Source organism: Babylonia areolata, chromosome 26 (genome assembly GCF_041734735.1).
Source record: "Babylonia areolata isolate BAREFJ2019XMU chromosome 26, ASM4173473v1, whole genome shotgun sequence".
Taxonomy (NCBI): Eukaryota; Metazoa; Mollusca; class Gastropoda; order Neogastropoda; family Buccinidae; genus Babylonia; species Babylonia areolata.
Window position 1 is genome coordinate 7,625,590 of NC_134901.1, and position 23,539 is coordinate 7,649,128.

A 23,539-nucleotide genomic window follows, 5' to 3' on the forward strand; every position below is an offset into this window, starting at 1 on the left:
GAAAACAGTTACCACAGAAGTAACAGGTACCCTACCTGTTTGTAGACTGAAGGACATAGCGGTCAGTCCTGGTCAGTGGCAGCCATGGAAATGTGGACATCTTAAAGCCAACAGGGCTGTGCTCAGGTCCTGCAACATCAGCAAAGCCGCATGTCAACACCTTCACACCAGCCATCACGTCACTGCGTCTGTTGTCAACATTTAGGGTTGGATATTTGCCTGTATGTCCATCCCACACACACACACACACACACACACATCCACACACAAATCCACACACACACACTCACACACAAATCCACACACACACACACACACACATGCTCACACACACACAAATCCACATACACACACTCAAACAAACACACACACACACACATTAAATGTTACAAAAAAAGAAGCAACAATCATCAAGAAAAAAAATCAACCATGAAGAAATAATCATTAACAGCGCAGAACACACACACACACACACACACACACACACACACACACACACACGTACACAAACTCACTCAGATCAGGCTGAGGTCCTGGAGCTGCGCTGCTCTCTCCTCTGCCCTGGAAATATCCCTCTGAAACATCATCATGGCGACCCAGCTTCTCCGCTGTCACCGACGGCAGGCTGGAGAGGTGAGAGGTGGCTGTTGCCATGGAGACGTGAGAAGGGTTGTTCTCATCCACTGTATTGCCCCACACAGCTAAACACAACACAGGTCTTGCGTCTGTAGCGCTTCAACCAACAGACTGTCTAGGGTCGTAATTACAAAGTTACATCAACAGGACACAGATCTCATGACTGTATCATTTGAAACAATGGACTGTCCAGGTTTGTCACAACTAAGTTATATCAGCATATCAAAGTCAAGGGTTCACACACATACACACGCATGCACGCACGCATGCACACACACATACACGCACGCACGCATGCACACACGCGAGCATGCACATATGCACACACACACACATGCATGCATTCGCACATGCACACGCACATGTGCACACGCACACACACGCACACAACCAAGTTTTTCTTTTTGATCAACTGACTTCTGACTAATAAAATCAATACTAACCACTGTCAGCAGGTTTGTGGTAGATGCATTCTGGAGCATGCTCCTGATCTTTGACATCTGGCAGTCGCATTACATTCTCAAGAATCTGATCAATGATTGGCTGAAGACTAGTCTCCACATCCTCCCGCAGATGAGAGAGGAACTCGATGCCACCCACCCCCTGGATCAACTCTGCTGCTCCCCAGTGCTGTTGATTCATGCGCGCATGCACGCGCACACACACACACACACACACACACAATTCCTAATTTTATTTGGTTTAAAAGTAAGACTTCAAAAATAATTGACAAACATGACAAGTATAAAGTCATAGCACTGGCTTCTATCCTGAGGGCTCTACGATTATAACATAATTCATGTCAGTGTACAGCGAGTTAAATACCAACATACCCTGCATTCACTCACACCTCAAATGGAGTATGGCTTCATAAATCAGTGGCAGTATAAAAACATATACTTTCATATGAACGAAAAAAGAAAAAAGAAGAAAGCCCACTTGTTTAATGAATGAACTTGAGAAGAATGAAGCTACCTGAGAGAGGCGACACAGCAATTGCAACACATCCTCCTTTTTGCTGCAAGGAGTGAAGTTAAACCATTCCAGAAGTCGAATGATCAGATGACGCTCATGGATGATGTCCTGTTCACAAATCAGATGGTGCTCTAGCTTGGAGTTGATGTTGTTCAGTGCTCGCACACGGATCTCCTCCAAATGGTGACCTTAACAACAGTTTCAAATTTGAAAACCAAAATGAAAAAGAAAAAAAAATCAGACTAGATTAATCATTCAATGACAATAAACAAATAATTTGAAATTCAAATTATTTCATATGAAATTAAGTTCCATTGACTGTTAGGCGCTGCGAGTGTGAACATTAACAATGGACTGCTGTTCTTCTTTTTTAATATTTGGAAATGGAATTCCAATCAACACACACACACACACACACACACACACACACACACATCTCATACACATATAATACATGTAATGATGTATACAATAATACATACAGGCATACCTAAGTGCATGTATGCATACATACATACATATTATACATACATACGCGCGCATGTACACAAGGACATAGAAAGAGTGAGAGAACGCAGCCAGATGTTAAGAAAAGGGGGGTGGGGGAGAGAAAAGAAGGATAGATCATAAAAAGTATAAGCCGATACATGATATGATCAAGAGGCTGACACCAAAGTGAAAAGACGAAAAAGTACGAACACACGCGTGCGCTCGCACGCACACACGCACACACACATGCATTCTATGTTCACATGAATACATGCCATGCTTACAGGCGCACACTGACAGACAGACAAACGCTGATCAAAACAGAAAGTCGAACTGCGACACAGTCCGAAGAGTCAGACAAGAGAGAAAAAAAAAGCATACCGATACCTAGTTTTCTAAATAAACTCTGGAAATCAATATCCTGTCTGAACACTGCCATGATACACAAGCGGATCACAGAACAGGCATTAAGTGACAACTGTTTTGAAAAGTGTGTCTTCAACCATGTCTTGTCCAAACATGTTCAAAAACTTCCGCTATTCTCATATGGAAAAGGAAACGGGTGAAATTTATGGGTCACCATTTTCGAATACTTCCAAATAAGGACTTGAGGGATGGTCAGCCTTCGTTGTCATGTCCAATGATAGTAACTGAGTAACAAAGTTTGTATTTAACAACGTGAAGCGTTAAACATTATCTTAATCAGTTCTGAACTCACTGGTAAGGCAAATGTGTGGATTTATCGCTGTTGTATGTGTGATTTAGATCCCAAGTCCGTTAAATTAACTTCTTGGGGACTCAACTTTCGGACAGTAAATGATTGATTGAATCATGTGTACTGCATAGGAGTATACGGTGAAGTCATCTGTTCTCTTGCTGTTTGTGCCATTGGGTCAGCTTTGGTATGTATTCAGCCCACAACTGGTGACAGTTTTGGTTTTTAAGGGAAGAAAAAAAGAAAGCAAAACTGAAAGATTATGATAGAATATTTATTTACAGTACACACTGTTATCTCGTCTTGATCAGAGTATTGTTATCTGGTGGTCTTTATCAGAGAATAAGCAGATTGTAAACATTAAAATGAGCCATGACTTGGTGCTTCAGACTAGATGATCATCGTATTCATTCCACATTTCTTCAGATTAAGTCTGCATATTGACAGAATCAAAGAATAGAGACTTCACAGTAATAGAAATTAGTTGAAAGTGTGAAAGCCTTGTACTTGTAGCTTTTCTTCTCATCTATTTTTAAGTCCATTCAGATTTGCACGGTGTGGTGGGGTGGGGTGGGATGGGTGGATGCCATCTAATTTTATTTCTTCATCCTTGCATTTATCAAAACTGAAGAAAAAGATTAAGAACTGAAGAAGAAGTTGTCAGTAATTTGATTTTATTCTGCATCCTGGAGTTTCTTAAGTAAGTGTACTTAAGGTGAACTGCATGTGTATAAGATAGTGAAAACTTACATCAGAACATTGCCACTGTGTTGATTTTCCAAATGCTATTTACAATTTTCTCACATAATGATGTTCTGTAATGCTTGACAAAAACATTTTCTAAAAGGGTTTTTTTGTGCTTTTTTTTTATTGGGAGGTGAGAATAATGATACTGATGTGTGTGTGGAACTGTTTGTGCAACTGTCAATGTTATTATATATGCATACTACTGTATGTTTTCATGAAGGTGGGAGAATGCACCAAGGGTAAATGCAGAACTGTTTAAAATGTGGGGGGTTTTGTGTTTTTTTGTTATGAATATGTATGTAACTGTATGTGTGTTACTATGTGCCTGTTACTAAGTGCTGGTACGCATGTGTGTATATGTTTATTTGTAGTGTATGCGTGCACACAGGTGTGTTTGTTTATGTGTGTCTGCATGCATCAATGTATACATTTAAAAGAGAGACTCTAGCTCAAGAGGTTGATGGATGAGTTCTCTTTATACTTTGAAAATAAGGTAATTACAGCTAGTATTGCTAGAGCTAGTTCTTTCAGACACAAACTGACAAAGTCAGGTGGGTTAGTTGATTGATAACTTATTAACTATTAACTGCACCCATGTCTGATTGGTCATGTTTTGTTTGATTTGTTTCAGATGGAGTCTTTGTGACTGTGCTGGCATTGTTTTTGACTATAAGCAGAGGGTGCCAAGTTGCCTGAATAATCATGGGGAGTGGTATGAGTAAGGTAAGAGCTGTGGTCATTGTCAAAACGATGCTACATTGGAGTACATCTTTGGTTGTATGTGTCTGTGGTTTATATGTTTTTTTTAGAAATGTTGGTTCTATATAAAATGTGTTGAGGGGGTACTTACAGGTCCAACCATACCCTAACATGGGAGGCTAGAGAAATCTCCTCCTGACCCAGCAGACACTGCAGCCCTGTGGCCTGCAACAGTGAAAAGATCAAATCACACATTGTTGATACTTCTTTCTGAACTCCATGAAGAGTCACTGGGGCACCGCACAGAAGAACTGCTCACCAGATTCATCCAGTTGTGTCGGTTTTGTGTCAACACATGGGTCTCTGCAAATGGTTTTCCTGTTCATTCTTCAGTGTTGTCAGTCTATCATTTTTCTCAAAGATGCAGCATGTCTTGGCCAGATTAAATGCTGCAGAGCCCATCCTTCTCATGATCAGATTTTCATGTCGGGTTTACTCCTTACATGTGGTAAGTAGTACTGGGTTACATGGTTACCAGCAGCAGAGAAGAACCTCTGACTCAACATGAAGATCTGATACATGTTGACCAGAAATGGATCTTGTAGATGGTTGGTAATTTGAACAAAAAGATGTTAGTGTCTTGGAATGTTGCTGTCTTGGTCATGATAGTTTGAGTGTTATCAGTTCAGCATGATATCATTGTCATATCGTCTTCAGCATGTTATCAATGTCATATCTTCTTCAGCATGTTATCAATGTCATATCTTCTTCAGCATGTTGTCATTGTCTTATCTTTCTCACTGTGAAGGGAACTTGGTATGAAACGGTATGTTATTTAAACGTAATTTTAGGAAGAAAATTTTCTTTTCCTCTCTACAATAAAGTGAAATGGAAGATTCAAAGAAGTTTGCATTCCCTCTGTGTGAACTGACTACAGAAGTGAATGAATTAACAAGAACTAAAATGGCAAAGAGTAAATGAACTTGAAAGTGTTAGCATTTTGCTTAGCATTATATGTCTTGTTACTGAATATTTCTCAATGAAATATTGGCCGTATGAATGCCACTTTTTTCTGTGAGCAGATTATGTTTATTCTTCTGTTAAAGTTTATAAGGAACAGTTCTACCCTGCCAAGGGGGTTCTTATTGTTTGTTTGTTTTAGCATGTGCTTAAGCGAGACCTACTTTATCATCCCATCTGATAGACTAGCACCCAGACCACCGTTCATGGTCTTGTAGATTGTTAGAGAAATATTCTGGTTTACGCATGTGACTCAAACCTTTGGTCCTTTGGAACTGAAAGCTTCCCAGGCTGTACTGTGGTCAGGAGACCACCAGGGGGGAGAACTGTGTAGAGTACTTGAAATGAGTGGCGTGGGAGTAATGCCACTGAAAACAGTGCAGATGATGGGTCATCACAAAAACCAAAAACAACTGATGTAGCCAGTGGGGCTGTTTCAGATCCTGCCTGGCCTGTACATTGGAAACTTCCGTGATGCCAAGGACCGGGAACAGCTGACAGCCAACAACATCACCCACATCCTCTCCATCCACGACAACGCCAAGAAAATTCTGGATGTGGGTACACTGGCACTAGCCTCTGTTGTGTACAGGTGTTTTTTTGTTGTTTTTGTTGCTTTTTGCAGTTAATTCATCCTCTCTCTCTCTCTCTCTCTCTCTCGCTCTCTCTCTCTCTCACTCTTGACAGCCTTTTAACTCTGTCTGGACACAGAATGTGTGAGCATTCCTACATAAAATGTATTCGGATTCGGATGACAGAATGGAATAGCATTTTCCAAAAATAAAAATCCATCACGATCTGTACTCGTAATTTTGTGATTAGCCGAGCAGAGTGTGCTATTCTGGGTCACTCCACAACTGAACGGAATGATTGGCCAGCCTGTAATATGTGGCCTGTCTTGCACACACGCTGACAAAGTCACTGACCGGTTGCCTGCTTGTGTGCCAGCCTGTTAGCAAAGTGGCGTCTGAAGAGGGTTCTTCTCGAAATGTTGCGGAGTGAACAAGGCAGCTGTGGCAACGTTTTAGTGTTGCTGAAGTACTTGATACGCTATAAACTGAAGGGTCAGACATCGAAGAGGTGGCTGATGATGAAGAAGATAGTGAATTAAGTGCTGAAAGCAAGCATGGGTATGGTGATTCAGGGCGAAAAATTGGCATTATTTTGTACATATGGCAAAACTGTAAAAATAAGATGAGTGTAATAGCCCAACACATAATACACCAGTTCTGAAAGTTTCATTGTCTTACTCTGTATTTTGTATTTTTTGTAATTTTTTTTTCCAAACCCTTACAAATGTGGGGAAAAGCAAGGGAGAAAACTTGCCGTCCTGAGTGAGTTAAGAATTATTTATTAGAAAGATGAACAGAGTTTTTATGTTTTTTGTTGTTGTTGTTTTTTTTTACTGATCAACAGAATAACAACAACAAGAATAACAAAATATTTGGGTTGGGGGTTGGGGGAAGTTTGTTCAGACATAACATCTTTCAGCCTTTGTGTGTGATGAGCTTTTAAAAAAAAAAAAAAATTATATGTCTTCATAATACAATAGACACATTGGGGAAAACACCAAAAGAAATACATGCATACAAAGAAGGAAAAAGAGTGGAACTAGAAGAAAGTCTGTTTTCTATCACTGAAAATAGCAGAAAAAGACAAAGAGTATATTGTAAACATTTGCAAATAAATGTTGGTACTGTAATCAGAATCCACTTGCAAGATGAATGTGCATGTCAACAACATGTATTTATGAAACAGTATAACAACAAGACGTATTTACAACACGGTACGAACACTGCTCTGTTGAGATTTGATGGTTTTCACTGCAACACATGAATCTGAAAGGAAACCAAATTTAGTGGAATCAGGGGTAGGAGTCACCATCTTGTCAGCATATAGTACACAGTGTTCTGGGACAGGTGACTTTCAAAGAAAGTTTCTTGTGTCTTGACATTGTTATTTTTTAACTGGACAAAGAGTACCTTTATGTAAGCTTATGTAAGTTTGTGCCTGCGTATGTGTGTGTATGTTTTAGGGTAGCTGTTAGATACACATGTATTGTTAAAATGTATGTATGCAGTGTGTGTGTGTGTGTGTGTGTGTGTGTGTAGTCATATTTTGGTGTGTGTATGTAACATAGATGTAATGTTTTATGTTAACAGAGCGTTTTTGTAAAGCACCGAGAGCAGATTTCTGGATAGTGTGCTATATAAGTATCCATTATTATTATTATTACCTGATCACTTTGGCAGCATGTAGTATTCCTCTGAAGCTCCCTGGCTGTCAGCACAGTTGACTGTTGTATAACATTTTTTGTATGTTGCCAGTGGGGTTTTTTTGGTTTCGTTTTTGTTGTTGGTGTGTTTGTTTTTTGTTTTGTTTTTGTGATTTTGTGCTCCAAAATTTAGGACATGTTGTTTTCTGTATTTGGATGATGATGATGGGGATGATGATGATGATGCGGATGATGATGATGATGGGGATGATGATGATGATGGGGATGATGATGATGATGGGGATGATGAAGCTGCTGCTGTGGGAGTCCATTTAGGTTTGGGACTACTTGACAAGGCTGTAGTCTTGAAATATATCTCAGCATCGACCAGGCTGACAGATACAGACACCTGCAGTGTGGACAGGAATCTGAGCAACACTCCCAAAGTCTCATCCATGAAGTGGATGACCTCAACTACGATCACAGTCTTCCCATTTGAGCCCATAGCACCCTCGGCTCTTGAGTTAGCCAGGGGCCATAAAAACTAACCTCTACCAGCTGTCATGGCGAAATGGTTAGCCTTGCAGATTGATGGCTTGGAAGACGCGGGTTCAAATCCCAGCAGAGGTGGGTTTTTGACCCACGGCTGACTCCTACCCAGAGTTCAGTGTTCTACTGACAAATAGGAAGATTGGGACCACACAGTCGAGTATCATCCACTTCCTGGATGCATCTTTGGGTGTGTTGCTCAAATGTCCTGACCAACACTGCAAATGTCTATATCTCTTGGGCGTGGTGAACGCCAGGACATCATTTTGAAAGGAAGCATAGAGTACAGCCTTGTCACACAGTCCCAAACCTAAATGGACCTCTGCAGCAGCATCGTCATCATAATCATCATCAGCATCCTCCACCTTAATCATCATGAGGAAAAAATGTCCCAAATTCCGTGGCCTTTCATGCCCTGCTCTCATGGAGACCTGAGTTTCAATTCCCCAACACTGCTGTGCTTGGGGTGAGTCCTGTCAAGGTCTTTGGTTTTGTCAGATTCATGGAGGACTGTTATTGGAGGGATGTGATGGCTGTCTCTACTCTGGCTGGCTCTGCGACCTAGCCATTTTGTCGTCAGTAGGGGGCTTAGTAGGTGGGGTCCTAAGTGCGTCAAAACAGAACAGGCAGTACTGAACACCACCAAAGTGACGCAGCAGTAGTGCAGGGTCTCCTTTGGTGTGTGGCCTCCAAGCGACCCAACATCAATTATTCCCTGTGGACTGCCAACACTGACTGCGACAGACTAACCCAGGTTTGGCTGTGTATGGGGGACTCGGAATGAACGGCATGGAAGTGATGCCACTGAAACGGAGCAGATGATGGGACAGCAAAAAAAACAAAACAAAAATCTGATTGGGATCGAACCCACTACCCCCCAGTCATCAGTCCACAACACTAACCACTTTGCTGACAGTGTGTGTTTTCTGTTGCCGCAGTGTGGTGTTGTTGTTGTTGTTGACAGGACAAAGAGTACCTGACCATCATTGCCAGTGACTCCGCTTCGGAGAACCTGATCCAGTACTTCCCGCAGTGCATCGAATTCATCCACAATGCACGCCTCAGTGGTGGCGGGGTTGTGGTTCACTGGTGGGTGGAGCGCACAACTGTGTGCTGTGTGTGTGTGTGTGTGTGTGTGTGTGTGTGTGTGTGTGTGTGTGTGAGTTCCTGCAAGTGTGTGTGTGTGTGCCAGTGCTTGCATGTGTGTGTGTGTGTGTGTGTGTATGCCAGTGTCTGCAAGTGTGTGTGTGTTTGTGCGTGTGTGTGTGTGAGTGTATGCAAGTGTGTGTGTGTGTGTGTCAGTGTCTGCAAGTGTGTGTGTGTGTCACTGCCTGCAAGTGAGTGTGTGTGTGTGTATGTCAGTGAGTGCAAGCATGTGTGTCTGTGTGTGTGTGTGTGTGTGTGTGTGAGTGCACATGTATGTGTGTGTGTATATGAGTCAGTGCAAGTGTTTGTGTGAGTAAGTGCAAGTGTGTGTGCATGAGTGAGTGCAAGTGTGTGTGCATGTGTGAGTGCCATTGTGTTTGAGTGTGCGTCTGTGTGCGTGTGCATTATGCATGTGTGTGTGTGTGTGTGGATGGAATAAACGTTTTCATGTAAAACCAACTCTAATATCTCTGGATGAAAGCATACTTATCAAAACATCTCAGTCTGGATGTCAGCCATTGTAACCATAATGGGGGTTCCTGCACTGTACCAGGATGGTAAGACAAGATGAGAGTGGCTGGTAAAAGGGATTGATCATTACCAGGCAGACATGAAACGGGAATCAGGGACAAGAGGATTGATGTTGTTTATTCTTCCTTTTTTTTTTCTTTTTTTTTTTTTTGTGAACAATTGCAAATTGCACATGAACAGGAAACTGGGAACAATGTTGGCTGAAACGATGTCGACGTGAAACAAAACCTTGCAATCAAACAGTAATGACTGATGAATGTCTGTTACACAACTAACAGTCTGGCTCCAGTTTCTGTTAAACTGCACCATTTCACATTCACTGGTTCACTCCAAAACCATTCAGTCGAAAAGTGGGCAAGTAATGCAAGATCACTTTTAGATTAATGAAATGTTATCAATAAAACCATTCAAAACATTTTATCAGCTTGATGACAATTGCTTATTGTTACCACTTGTTCGTAAATCAACTCCAGTAACATTGAAAAACCAAATTTAGTTGTAATCAAGTTAAGGTGTGTTGACCAGGTGTGTTACTTGGTGTGTTGTCTGGTGTGGCAGGTGTGGAGTTGGAGGTTGACTAGGTGTGTTGACCAGGGTTGTTGACAGGTGTGTTGACCAGGTGTGTTGCTTGGTGTGGCAGGTGTGGAGTTGGATGTTGACCAGGTGTGTTACTTGGTGTGTTGTCTGGTGTGGCAGGTGTGGAGTTGGAGGTTGACTAGGTGTGTTGACCAGGGTTGTTGACAGGTGTGTTGACCAGGTGTGTTGCTTGGTGTGGCAGGTGTGGAGTTGGATGTTGACCAGGTGTGTTACTTGGTGTGTTGTTTGGTGTGGTGGGTGTGTAGTTGGAGGTTGACCAGGTGTGTTACTTGGTGTGGCAGGTGTGTAGTTGGAGGTTGACCAGGTGTGTTACTTGGTGTGGTGGGTGTGTAGTTGGAGGTTGACCAGGTGTGTTACTTGGTGTGGCAGGTGTGTAGTGGGAGGTTGACCAGGTGTGTTACTTGGTGTGGCAGATGTGTAGTTGGAGGTTGACCAGGTGTGTTACTTGGTGTGGCAGGTGTGTAGTTGGAGGTTGACCAGGTGTGTTACTTGGTGTGGCAGGTGTGTAGTTGGAGGTTGACCAGGTGTGTTACTTGGTGTGGCAGGTATGTAGTTGGAGGTTGACCAGGTGTGTTGACCAGGTGTGTTGCTTGGTGTGGCAGGTGTGTAGTTGGAGGTTGACCAGGTGTGTTACTTGGTGTGGCAGGTGTGTAGTTGGAGGTTGACCAGGTGTGTTACTTGGTGTGGCAGGTGTGCAGTTGGAGGTTGACCAGGTGTGTTGCTTGGTGTGGCAGGTGTGTAGTTGGAGGTTGACCAGGTGTGTTACTTGGTGTGGCAGGTGTGTAGTTGGAGGTTGACCAGGTGTGTTACTTGGTGTGGCAGGTGTGTTGTTGGATGTTGACCAGGTGTGTTGCTTGGTGTGGCAGGTGTGTTGTTGGAGGTTGACCAGGTGTGTTGCTTGGTGTGGCAGGTGTGTAGTTGGAGGTTGACCAGGTGTGTTACTTGGTGTGGCAGGTGTGTAGTTGGAGGTTGACCAGGTGTGTTGCTTGGTGTGGCAGGTGTGGAGTTGGAGGTTGACCAGGTGTGTTGCTTGGTGTGGCAGGTGTGTAGTTGGAGGTTGACCAGGTGTGTTACTTGGTGTGGCAGGTGTGCAGTTGGAGGTTGACCAGGTGTGTTGCTTGGTGTGGCAGATGTGTAGTTGGATGTTGACCAGGTGTGTTGCTTGGTGTGGCAGGTGTGTAGTTGGAGGTTGACCAGGTGTGTTACTTGGTGTGGCAGGTGTGTAGTTGGATGTTGACCAGGTGTGTTACTTGGTGTGGCAGGTGTGTAGTTGGAGGTTGACCAGGTGTGTTGCTTGGTGTGGCAGGTGTGTAGTTGGAGGTTGACCAGGTGTGTTGCTTGGTGTGGCAGGTGTGGAGTTGGAGGTTGACCAGGTGTGTTGCTTGGTGTGGCAGGTGTGGAGTTGGAGGTTGACCAGGCATGTTGATTGGTGTGGCAGGTGTGTTGTTGGAGGTTGACCAGATGTGTTACTTGGTGTGGCAGGTGTGTTGTTGGAGGTTGACCAGGTGTGTTGCTTGGTGTGTTACTTGGTGTGGCAGGTGTGGAGTTGGAGGTTGACCAGGTGTGGAGTTGGAGGTTGACCAGGTGTGTTGACCAGGTGTCTTGCTTGGTGTGTCAGTCTGGCAGGTGTGTCCCGCAGCGTCACCATCACGGCGGCCTACCTGATGACGGACACCACCCTCGGTTGGAGGGAGGCCCTCAACGCCATCCGCGGTGCCCGTAACCATGCCAACCCCAACTTTGGCTTCCAGAAACAGCTGCAGACATATGAAAACGAGGGGCTGAGCGAGGTGAGGCTGGGTGGTGGGGGAGAGTGGTACAGGTGTGTGTGTGTGTGTGTGTGTGTGTGTGTGTGTTCATGAGTGTGAGTGTATGTTTGTATGTAGGTGTGAGTATCTGTAAACGTGTGTTTGTATGTGTGAGTGTGTACATGTGAGCATGTGTGTGTGTTTGCATGTGTGAGTGTGTATATGTGAGCGTGTGTGGGTGTATGCATGAGCGTGTACCATAATTTTTCGGCCTGCAAGGCACTGTAGCCGAGTGGTTGAAGTCTTAGACTTTCAACCTGAAGGTCCCAGGTTCGAATCTTGATAACAGTGCCTGATGGGTAAATGGTGGAGATTTTTTCCGATCTCCCAGGTCAACAAATGTGCAGACCTGCTTGTGCCTGACCCCCCTTATTGTGTATACACACGCAGAATATCAAATACGCAGGTGAAAGATCCTGTAATCCATGTCAGGGTTTGGTGGGTTACGGAAACAAGAACTTAACCAAGATACACACCCCCGAAAACGGAGTATGACTGCCTACATGGCAGGGTAAATAAACAAATGGTCATACAAATAAAATGTTACATGTCTGTCCGAGTGTGTATGTGTGCTTGCCTGAAATCTTATTGAATGACACAGAAAACGAATGATGATCGCACAAAGGCAGCCATCAGTATGCTCTACTCAGGTAGGCAGCCTGTTGTGCAAATGACTCTGTGCTTGTAAAGTGCTTAGAGCCTGGTCTCTGACCGAGGATAGGTGCAGTTTAATTATTCATATCATCATTAAGGCACACCAGTTTTACCATATCATCATCAAGGCACTTCAGCAGTCCTGTCAGTTGACAGCACCTTTTATGTGCACAAACCCCAAGTACAGGCCATTCAGGACTGATGTGCAAGCTGTGTGGGAGATGTGGGGGACGGATGGTGACCATTCCGTCACTGAAACTGGCTGCATGAAAGTTCTTCTTCTTCTTCTTCTTTGTTCGTGGGCTGCAACTCACCACGTTCACTCGCATGTACACGAGTGGGCTTTTACGTGCATGACCGTTTTTACCCCACCATGTAGGCAGCCATACTCCGTTTTCGGGGGTGTGCATGCTGGGTATGTTCTTGTTTCCATAACCCACCGAACGCTGACATGGATTACAGGATCTTTAACGTGCGTATTTGATCTTCTGCATGCGTTTACACACGAAGGGGGTTCAGGCACTAAGCAGGTCTGCACATATGTTGACCTGGGAGATTGTAAAAATCTCCACCCTTTACCCACCAGGCGCCATCACCGTGATTCGAACCCGGGACCCTCAGATTGAAAGTCCAACGCTTTAACCACTCGGCTATTGCGCCCGTCGCATGAAAGTTGCAACACTCCAAGATGTCTGCACATGGATCCTCACTGCATGGGAACAGGTGCTAGATGTGTCATCAAAGGAAGCTTTTGAAAAGCACGGATAATGGCAGCAGACATTACCAGTACGATGTGCACCGCAGCAGTTGACGCATTGACAACCGATGACGCAACAACAGCATATTGTGAACACTGAGATGTGTAGGTTGGATGTACAGGCCAGTGCAGATGACGCAACAACAGCATACTGTGACCACTGTGATGTGTAGGCTGGATGTACAGGCCAGTGCAGATGACGCAGCAGCAGCATACTATGACCACTGTGATGTGTAGGTTGGATATACAGGCCAGTGCAGATGACGCAGCAACAGCATACTGTGACCACTGTGATGTGTAAGTTGGATGTACAGGCCAGTGCAGATGACACAATAGCAAATTCCGACATCTACTTCAAAGATGACATCAAACCTCAGGGAGCAACTTTTGGAATTTGTGAGGTTCTGAAGTGGTTTGTTTTTGAGTCAGACTTACCAGGATTATCAGCAGCAGAGGGATGATTTCACCTTAACTGGGTCATCAGCCCAACGTTTACCATCTTTGACTGTTGTTTTTTTCATTGACTTTATACCTTTCTACTACTTCACAGACTGGATATGCTCGATTCTAAAAAGTGTGACATTTGATATTCTCACAATTTTGGGTCTGTTTTTTTGTTTTTTTGTTTAGTGTGGTGCTTGTGTGCCCTATCAGATGTATGTGCCTTAACTATAACCAAATTGAAAAAGATTTTTTTTTTATTAGGTGGTGCACATTGTGCACTGTATCGCCTTGTAGGCCAGAAATTATGGTATGTGTCAATGCAAAAGTGATCATGTGTGTGCATGGGATGGGGGTAGGGTGTTGTGCATGGATTAGAATACTTCTGTCAATCTGGGAGAGGGGGGAAGGTGTTGGGGGTGAGGGGGGCAGTGTATGAGTGAGAGTGTGCATACAAAAGAGTGTGGAAAAGATTGTACATCTGTCAGAATACCTGTGTGTGGGGGGTGTGTGTGTGTGTGTGTGTTTGCATGAGTGACAATGTATTTTCTTTAGAGAATGGAAGGGTTTGTGCAGCTATTGAATTGCCTCATTGTTTGTGTACGCTTATGTGTGTATGTTTTGTGTGTGCGTGTGTGAGAGAGAGTGTGCATACATAACAGTGCGGGAATCATTTGTACATCAATCATAATGTCTGTATCTATGTGTGTATGTACACAGTGTACATGTATCTACTGTGCACCGTTTTAGGAGTGAGGAAAAAGACTGCCTTGCTCTTTCTTCAGGCACGTCGACAGTTCAAGGAGAAGTACCCAGAAGACAAGTTCAACGATGAAGCGGACTGCCGCCAGCTGTTGCAGTGCTACAAACACTACGTCCTCACTGGTGAGTCCATGTCCCAAGCCAGTTCCTCGTCAGCACCCAGAAACCAACAGGACGGACTGTACCCTCTTCCACACAATGCCTACTCCACAAAAAGACATTCTACCTTGAGCCCCGATTCAGCCCTGCACGCACACCCTCAGTCCTGCTATCCCTCACAGTCTGCAGTTTCTGACCCACATGGAACAGAGGAGGAAGCCTCAGAATCTAATCCAGTGAAATGATCTTTTTTATAATTTTTAATTATTGATTTAACAGGAAGTATGATTGTTTAACCGTGCCCTGAGATTAGCCTGGTGTGAATTTGGTGCGGGTTGGGAAATTGTGTGAAGCGTTTTTATTTTGACACTTTTGTACAAGTACATCCCCACTCTCTCTGCCAAGAGGGTTTTAGGACAGTCGGCATTGGGATGGTTCCCAAAGGCCAACTAGCCCACAAGGCTGCAGCAGTAAGAGCCAGTGCAATTTTGCCTCCTAGTTTGAGAGTCATAGTCCTTCACTAAACGACTAAGCTGTAAATGGTTTCCCATTGACTGGAGAAACTATTGATAATACAGCTCTCACTTTGCTGTTGGCCCAAATGTAAACTTATGTCAATCTGTGATATAAGCCGAGTGACACTAATGACAGGGAACAGAACTGGTCAGGACCACTCACCGTCTCAAGACAGACGTGGACATTTCAGGACATAGCAGCGTAATCATATTTCTTGTCAATGCCATTGTTTTTGATATCTTATTTTACATGCAGTGGTGTGCGACTGGTTTATACAGGTGTGTTCATGATGATATCTTATTTGCATGCAGTGATGTGGGACTGGTTTATGCGATTGTATTCATGATTTCTTATTTGCATGCGACTGGTTTGTACAATTGTATGATGATATTTTATTTGCATGCAATGGTATGTATCTGGTTTGTACAGTTGTGTGATATGTGATAGCCCTTTAGTTTAGACTGGTTTGGAAAGAGTGGATCAGATGTGTAAGTACATTTATCACACATGTTTTTCCTCTGTCAAAAAAGGCAAAGCAGAGGATTATCTGTAATTATTTTATTAGCTATACAGAAAGAAAGAAGGAATTCCCGAATTCATTTGCAACACAGAAAGAAAGAGGGAATTCCCAAATTCAGTCGCTACACAGAAAAAAAGAGGAAATTCCCAAATTCAGTCGCTACACAGAAAGAAAGAAGGAATTCCCGAATTCAGTTGCTACACAGAAAGAAAGAGGGAATTCCCAAATTCAGTTGCTACACAGAAAGAAAGAGGGAATTCCCAAGTTCGGTAGCTGCACAGAAAGAAAGAGGGAATTCCCAAGTTCAGAAGCTGTACAGAAAGAAAGATGGAATTCCCAAGTTCAGCAGCTGTACAGAAAGAAAGAGGGAATTCCCAAGTTCAGAAGCTGTACAGAAAGAAAGATGGAATTCCCAAGTTCAGAAGCTGTACAGAAAGAAAGAGGGAATTCCCAAGTTCAGAAGCTGCACAGAAAGAAAGAGGGAATTCCCAAGTTCAGAAGCTGTACAGAAAGAAAGATGGAATTCCCAAGTTCAGAAGCTGTACAGAAAGAAAAACGGAATTCCCAAGTTCAGAAGCTGTACACAAAGAAAAACGGAATTCCCAGTGACATACCCTGTCCCTAACAAGCCAGAACATACCCTCTTTCACAGAAGGAATAAGGACAGTAGAAAGAAAATAATTTTGTGATTCTAACACAATCAATTACAAACACAAACAAATGACAATAAAGAAAACCCCGAAACAATGAAAATATATTGCTGTAAGTTTGTTTGCCATGTAGAAATCATGTAGACAAAGCACACACATGCCTGCACATGCACATTCTTCGACACACATACACATGATTTCACACACTTGGATCCTGGCTGATGACCACGACAATCAAAGTTCTGCCCTTCCCCTGAAGGGAAGAAGGGGAGAGGCAGAACAGAAACCTTGACCTCTTACACCTGCCCCTGACTGCAGACAGTGAGCGGTGCTGTCAAAGGGGCTGGTGGAAGAGGTGAAGAGAAAAGTTACACGCATGTGCGCACGCACACACACACACACACACACACACACATACGTGCATACACACACCCCTGCCTTACCCTCTGACCGCATCTGGTATGACGACGCTGAGAAGATGGGTGAGAGGGTGTTGTTGGGTAAGGGTCAAGGGACACAACTGGACTGGGCAAGGGGAAACAATTGGTGGGACACCAGTTGGGCTGCAGTGTCGGCACTTGACTGGGGCTGTCGCTGCAGTCGGGCAACAGTAGGCTGGTCCGTTTGCTGTACCAGCAGACAGAAAAAGGACAACAGTTGGCAATGAACAACTTGATCCCCTGCTGCACCCTTGTCACAAGACCTGACTTAACACATAGCTGTTGACAACAACAAAAAACTGGGCAAGGGATTGACAAAAAACAACAACTGGGCAATCAATATTCGCCACAATCCATACATCCAGAAGGATGTCACTTTTTGAGAGCTTCCTAGGCATCTGACTTTTAAAAAAACACACAAAAAAAACAGTTTTAAAGTTTGAAATTTCAGCAGCTACTGCCCTGAACCCCGAGTGCAGCATAGTGAAATAACAGCACTCGCAAAACAAGGAAATAATGCCACATGCAACTCAAGTGGACAAAACTTGATGGACACACACACACACAAGAAACACAGGCTTTCAAAGTATATATGCTATTCCAAAAAAATATCTGTGCACAGTGTATTAGCTGTACAGGAAGAAAGGGTGAATTCCAAATAAAATGGAGAATTGATAGATTGAGAACAGGAAAGCCTTGTTACATCTTTACCTGTCTTATCCACATGGCAGAAGTTATATTTTGATCAGCTAGTTTTTTTTGTTTTTGTTTTTTTTCGTTCTGGTTTTGATGTGTGTCAATGCTGACAGTTATTCTGAATTGGTATTTTGTTGTCTTTAAAAAAAAAATTTTTTTTTTACCTCCATTCTGTTTTTGATGTGTGTCAATGCTGACAGATATTCTGAATTAATATTTCATTGGTTTTATTGTTTGCTTTGTTTCACCATTCTGTTTCTGATGTGTGTCAGTGCTGACAAGGTATTCTGATGGGTTTTTTTCTATGAAAGTTTGAGCTAAGCATGGGTGGCAGAATTATTGGAGATAAAGATAAGCTGTTGTTTGGTCTTTAGTTTTTGAGCCTTGAAACAAAACTTATTGTCATGTATGGTTGGTTTCCCTAAACGGCGCCATTTACAAGACACACTTTACATGAACTGACTTACTGACCTCAATTTTATGTGTTCATTTGTTCCAGTCAGATCTACACTGAACATTACAAATGTTCTTTGTTTTCCAGCAGCAGTTTGTCTGTATGTTTTGTATTTTTGGTAGGTTTTTAGTTGTTGTTGGGTTGTTTTTTGGGGGCGTGGGGGGTGGGGGTTGGTTTGGTTACTTACAAAATGAAGGTGGTTGTGATAACTCATTTGGCCAGAAACCTCCCTGCATTTTTTTCATCATGTGCATTTTTTGACAGTGGACAGGCTTAGGTAGTAGTGGTTCAGGGCATATGTAAGATGTGATCATTGGGAGTGGTTCAGGGCATATGTAAGATGTGATCATTGGGAGTGGTTCAGAGCATATGTAAGATGTGTTCATTGGGAGTGGTTCAGAGCATATGTAAGATGTGATCATTGGGAGTGGTTCAGAGCATATGTAAGATGTGGTCATTGGGAGTGGTTCAGGGCATATGTAAGATGTGATCATTGGGAGTGGTTCAGGGCATATGTAAGATGTGATCATTGGGAGTGGTTCAGGGCATATGTAAGATGTGATCATTGGGAGTGGTTCAGGGAATATGTAAGATGTGATCATTGGGAGTAAATATAACACAACTGCTGTTCTCTTTCTGTTTTTATGTCATGGTAGGAATGCCCTCCACCCCCACTTCATGACTCCCTTCCTCATGCAGCCCTCCTCCAATCCTCAGATTGTCTGTGTGTGTGTGTGTGTGTGTGTGTAAAGGGGGTTTGGTGAAAGAGGAGTGTGATGTGTGTGTGCTGAAATGGGAAGACTGGGACTACACAGTGCAGGGTCACCTACTAGGCAGATATGTCGTGAGAACTGTTGCTCAAATTTCCTGACCAACACAGCAAGTGTCTGTATCTCTTGGGCCTGGTTGACACTGGGATATACTCATAAAGTATGAAAGGGAGTCTAGTTGAGTCGTGTCATGTGGTTCCTAACCTAGATGGACCTCCACAGCAGCAACATCCTCATGATCATTCATCATCAATACAGAAAAACAAAGCACATTCACACACACACACACACACACACACACACACACACACACACACACACACACACATACATACATGCAAAAACAGTATGCATGAACATATATACATCACATGCATACATATACAGTACTTGTAAACACACATGCACATGGGCATGTCATTTATATCAGCGGGTATGTATGCTCATGTTCATGCTCCCAATATCCCACCTCCACACCTGTTACGTAACTCCTGACTTTCTATGACAGTGATACGGCGCTTATTTATACACCCCAGGCAGTTGGGTTTTTGTCTATGCAACTCATTATGATGCTGTGTGTGTATGTGTGTTTTGATAATACACTACTTTTGTGTGGGGTAGTTTAACTAACATATGAGATAATTAAGTGTTGTATCTTTTGATATACTTAAAGGCTGAATTCATGTGTTCTGTGCAGTTGCAGAATAATTCACTGTTAATGATGTTACTGATCTTGTATAAGAACAAATTCACGGCTGTTTTATCTTAGAAGAAATATGGATGCCTGTTGAAATGTTTCATGCATGGTGTTTCATTTTTCCTGTTGAATTGAGAAAAGTATGCTGCACCAGACATGTCACATTACACACACACACACACACACACACACACACACACACACACATTGCAAGCATACACAATGGGAGTGAAGACACAGCAGTGAACTGATGCACTGTGTTGTGTGTCTTACAATGGACGCATGGTTTCATTGCCAGTTTATTTATTTTCAATCATTTGGTTATGTGCTTTTCCAAGGCCTCAAGAAAATATGGAAGAAAGAATGTAAAAAGATGGGTATCAAAGACCATGTCTGTTTCCATGTAACTGCGTCAAACATTGTACCTTTCACAATTAGCTCATGTAAAGGCTGAAATCTTATCTTATTTTCCAGGATTTTTTCATACCTGCATCATTAAAATGTCTGATGTATCACGGTGACAGTTTCTTCAGTCAGCGTCTGCTGTTGTCTGCATTTGGACGGTCAGTCCATTTCTGAGCTTTGACGGGCGCAATGGCCGAGTGGTTTAAGCGTTGGACTTTCAGTCTGAGGGTCCCGGGTTCAAATCACGGTAACAGCGCCTGGTGGGTAAAGGGTGGAGATTTTTCCGATCTCCCAGGTCAACATATGTGCAGACCTGCTAGTGCCTGAACGCCCTTCGTGTGTATACGCACGCAGAAGATCAAATACGCGCGTTAAAGATCCTGTAACCCATGTCAGTGTGCGTTGGGTTATGGAGACACGGAAATACCCAGCTTGCATGAACCACAACAGAGTCATCGGCAAGTCAATGTTGGTCGTGTAACGCAAAGAAGGAAAAAAAAAGAAAGAATGGTGCATACATTCTGACCTGTTTCCAACATTGGCAACAGTTATATCTCATTAGTTTCCTGCATTGAGGCTCTTCCTAATGAGAAATTTTGAGTGAGAAGTCTTGAGATGTATTCAGTTGTTTTTCCTTTTTGATGCTGAAATGTTTATTGCCAAATTGTGGCCTTGGCTTTTATGTTTGGTAGGGCATGAACAAAACACAGTCAAGCTTGCACATGAATATGCACATGCACTCTTACGTGCAGTGACAGACATTCATTTCTGATTGATTACAGAAACAGTTTGTTTATACACATGAACCAAACACAGACATGTATTTTTCAAGTATCCTGTGATCAAGGTTACTGGATGAAATATGAACAAAGCGTTTTCAAACATTGAAGTGAAAACACCGTATGTTAATTGAAAAACCATGACTGTCAAAGAGACAGAAAATGACATGTACTTATTCTGAATCTCCAGCATAATTGATGTATGTGTGATTTGGTAATGCTTTGAGATGACACAGGTGTGGCATTACAACTTCAGTCACCACTAGTCAGGTTATTGATGATGACGTATCATTTTAACAGCTTTCACAGGATCACCACCCATTGACGATGACGTATCGTTATAACAGCTTTTACTGGGTCACCACCCATCGACGATGATGTATCAATTTAACAGCTTTTACTGGATCACCACCCATTGACGATGACGTATCATTTTAACCGCTTTTACTGGATCACCACTCATTGACGATGATGTATCATTTTAACCGCTTTTACTGGGTCACCACCCATTGACGATGACGTATCGTTTTAACCGCTTTTACTGGGTCACCACCCATTGACGATGACGTATCATTTTAACCGCTTTTACTGGATCACCACTGGTCCAGTCATTGACGATGACGTATCGTTTTAACCACTTTTACTGGATCACCACCCATTGACGATGACGTATCGTTTTAACAGCTTTTACTGGATCACCACCCATTGACGATGACGTATCATTTTAACCACTTTTACTGGATCACCACCAGTCCAGTCATCGACGATGACGTATCGTTTTAACAGCTTTTACTGGATCACCACCCATTGACGATGACGTATCATTTTAACAGCTTTTACTGGATCACCACCCATTGACGATGACGTATCATTTTAACAGCTTTTGCTGGATCACCACCCATTGACGATGACATATCATTTTAACAGCTTTTACTGGATCAACACCCATTGACGATGACGTATCATTTTAACCGCTTTTACTGGATCACCACCCATTGACGATGACGTATCATTTTAACCGCTTTTACTGGATCACCACCCATTGACGATGACGTATCATTTTGACCACTTTTACTGGATCACCACCAGTCCAGTCATCGACGATGACGTATCGTTTTAGCAGCTTTTACTGGATCACCACCCATCGACGATGACGTATCGTTTTAACAGCTTTTACTGGATCACCACCCATTGACGATGACGTATCATTTTAACCGCTTTTACTGGATCACCACCCATTGACGATGACGTATCATTTTAACAGCTTTTACTGGATCACCACTAGTCCAGTCATTGACGATGACGTATCATTTTAACCGCTTTTACTGGATCACCACTGGTCCAGTCATTGACGATGACATATCATTTTAACTGCTTTTACTGGATCACCACCAGTCCAGTCATTGACGATGATGTATCATTTTAACAGCTTTTACTGGATCACCACCGGTCCAGTCATTGACGATGACGTATCATTTTAACCGCTTTTACTGGATCACCACCAGTCCAGTCATTGACGATGATGTATCATTTTAACAGCTTTTACTGGATCACCACTGGTCCAGTCATTGACGATGACGTATCATTTTAACCGCTTTTACTGGATCACCACCAGTCCAGTCATTGACGATGATGTATCATTTTAACAGCTTTTACTGGATCACCACTGGTCCAGTCATTGACGATGACGTATCATTTTAACAGCTTATACTGGATCACCACCCATTGACGATGATGTATCGTTTTAACAGCTTTTACTGGATCACCACCCATTGATGATGACGTATCATTTTAACCGCTTTTACTGGATCACCACTCGTCCAGTCATTGACGATGACGTATCGTTTTAACAGCTTATACTGGATCACCACCCATTGACGATGACGTATCGTTTTAACAGCTTATACTGGATCACCACCCATTGACGATGATGTATCGTTTTAACAGCTTTTACTGGATCACCACCCATTGACGATGACGTATCATTTTAACAGCTTTTACTGGATCACCACCCATTGACGATGACGTATCATTTTAACAGCTTTCACTGGATCACCACTCATTGACGATGACGTATCATTTTAACAGCTTTTACTGGATCACCACCCATCGACGATGACGTATCGTTTTAACAGCTTTTACTGGATCACCACCCATCGACGATGATGTATCATTTTAACCGCTTTTACTGGATCACCACCCATTGACGATGACGTATCATTTTAACCGCTTTTACTGGATCACCACTCATTGACGATGATGTATCATTTTAACCGCTTTTACTGGGTCACCACCCATTGACGATGACGTATCGTTTTAACCGCTTTTACTGGATCACCACCCATTGACGATGACGTATCATTTTAACCGCTTTTACTGGATCACCACTGGTCCAGTCATTGACGATGACGTATCGTTTTAACCACTTTTACTGGATCACCACCCATTGACGATGACGTATCGTTTTAACAGCTTTTACTGGATCACCACCCATTGACGATGACGTATCATTTTAACCACTTTTACTGGATCACCACCAGTCCAGTCATCGACGATGACGTATCGTTTTAACAGCTTTTACTGGATCACCACCCATTGACGATGACGTATCATTTTAACAGCTTTTACTGGATCACCACCCATTGACGATGACGTATCATTTTAACAGCTTTTGCTGGATCACCACCCATTGACGATGACGTATCATTTTAACAGCTTTTACTGGATCAACACCCATTGACGATGACGTATCATTTTAACCGCTTTTACTGG

The 23,539-nt window shown here is 42.9% G+C and overlaps 2 protein-coding genes across 4 annotated transcripts in view; one reads left to right on the plus strand and one right to left on the minus strand.

Annotated features, from left to right (window-relative positions):
- Nucleotides 1-2,638, minus strand: part of LOC143300404 (rotatin-like) — an 87,203-nt gene extending 84,565 nt beyond the window's left edge. For both annotated transcript variants that reach the window (XM_076614042.1, XM_076614043.1), the window contains exons 1-5: nucleotides 2,488-2,638; nucleotides 1,612-1,799; nucleotides 1,080-1,266; nucleotides 516-701; nucleotides 36-129 (exon numbers count right to left, since the gene is read on the minus strand). In XM_076614042.1, coding sequence (XP_076470157.1) covers nucleotides 36-129; nucleotides 516-701; nucleotides 1,080-1,266; nucleotides 1,612-1,799; nucleotides 2,488-2,539 — 707 coding nt within the window. In that variant the 5' untranslated portion in view covers nucleotides 2,540-2,638. The remainder of the gene's footprint in view (nucleotides 1-35; nucleotides 130-515; nucleotides 702-1,079; nucleotides 1,267-1,611; nucleotides 1,800-2,487) is intronic.
- A 55-nt stretch (nucleotides 2,639-2,693) lies between these two features.
- Nucleotides 2,694-19,204, plus strand: LOC143300416 (dual specificity protein phosphatase 22-B-like). Of its 2 annotated transcripts, none has more exons than XM_076614059.1 (6): nucleotides 2,694-2,820; nucleotides 4,194-4,285; nucleotides 5,722-5,838; nucleotides 9,010-9,134; nucleotides 11,938-12,109; nucleotides 14,765-19,204. In XM_076614059.1, exons 2-6 carry the CDS (start codon nucleotides 4,265-4,267, stop codon nucleotides 15,083-15,085), a joined length of 756 nt encoding a protein of 251 aa, XP_076470174.1. In that variant the 5' UTR covers nucleotides 2,694-2,820; nucleotides 4,194-4,264; the 3' UTR covers nucleotides 15,086-19,204. The 2 variants fall into 2 exon arrangements, with proteins under 2 accessions (XP_076470174.1, XP_076470175.1); XM_076614060.1 differs by having other exon boundaries at nucleotides 2,715-3,002.
- The last annotated feature ends 4,335 nt before the right edge of the window (nucleotides 19,205-23,539 follow it).

What these genes read in the sequence shown, in the direction of transcription:
- LOC143300416 (XM_076614059.1), top strand. Translation starts at nt 4,265, where the DNA reads ATGGGGAGTGGTATGAGTAAG. An exon ending in TGGGGAGTGGTATGAGTAAG is followed by an intron (nt 4,286 to 5,721) that starts GTAAGAGCTGTG and finishes GGGCTGTTTCAG; the next exon opens with ATCCTGCCTGGCCTGTACAT. An exon ending in AAAACGAGGGGCTGAGCGAG is followed by an intron (nt 12,110 to 14,764) that starts GTGAGGCTGGGT and finishes CTCTTTCTTCAG; the next exon opens with GCACGTCGACAGTTCAAGGA.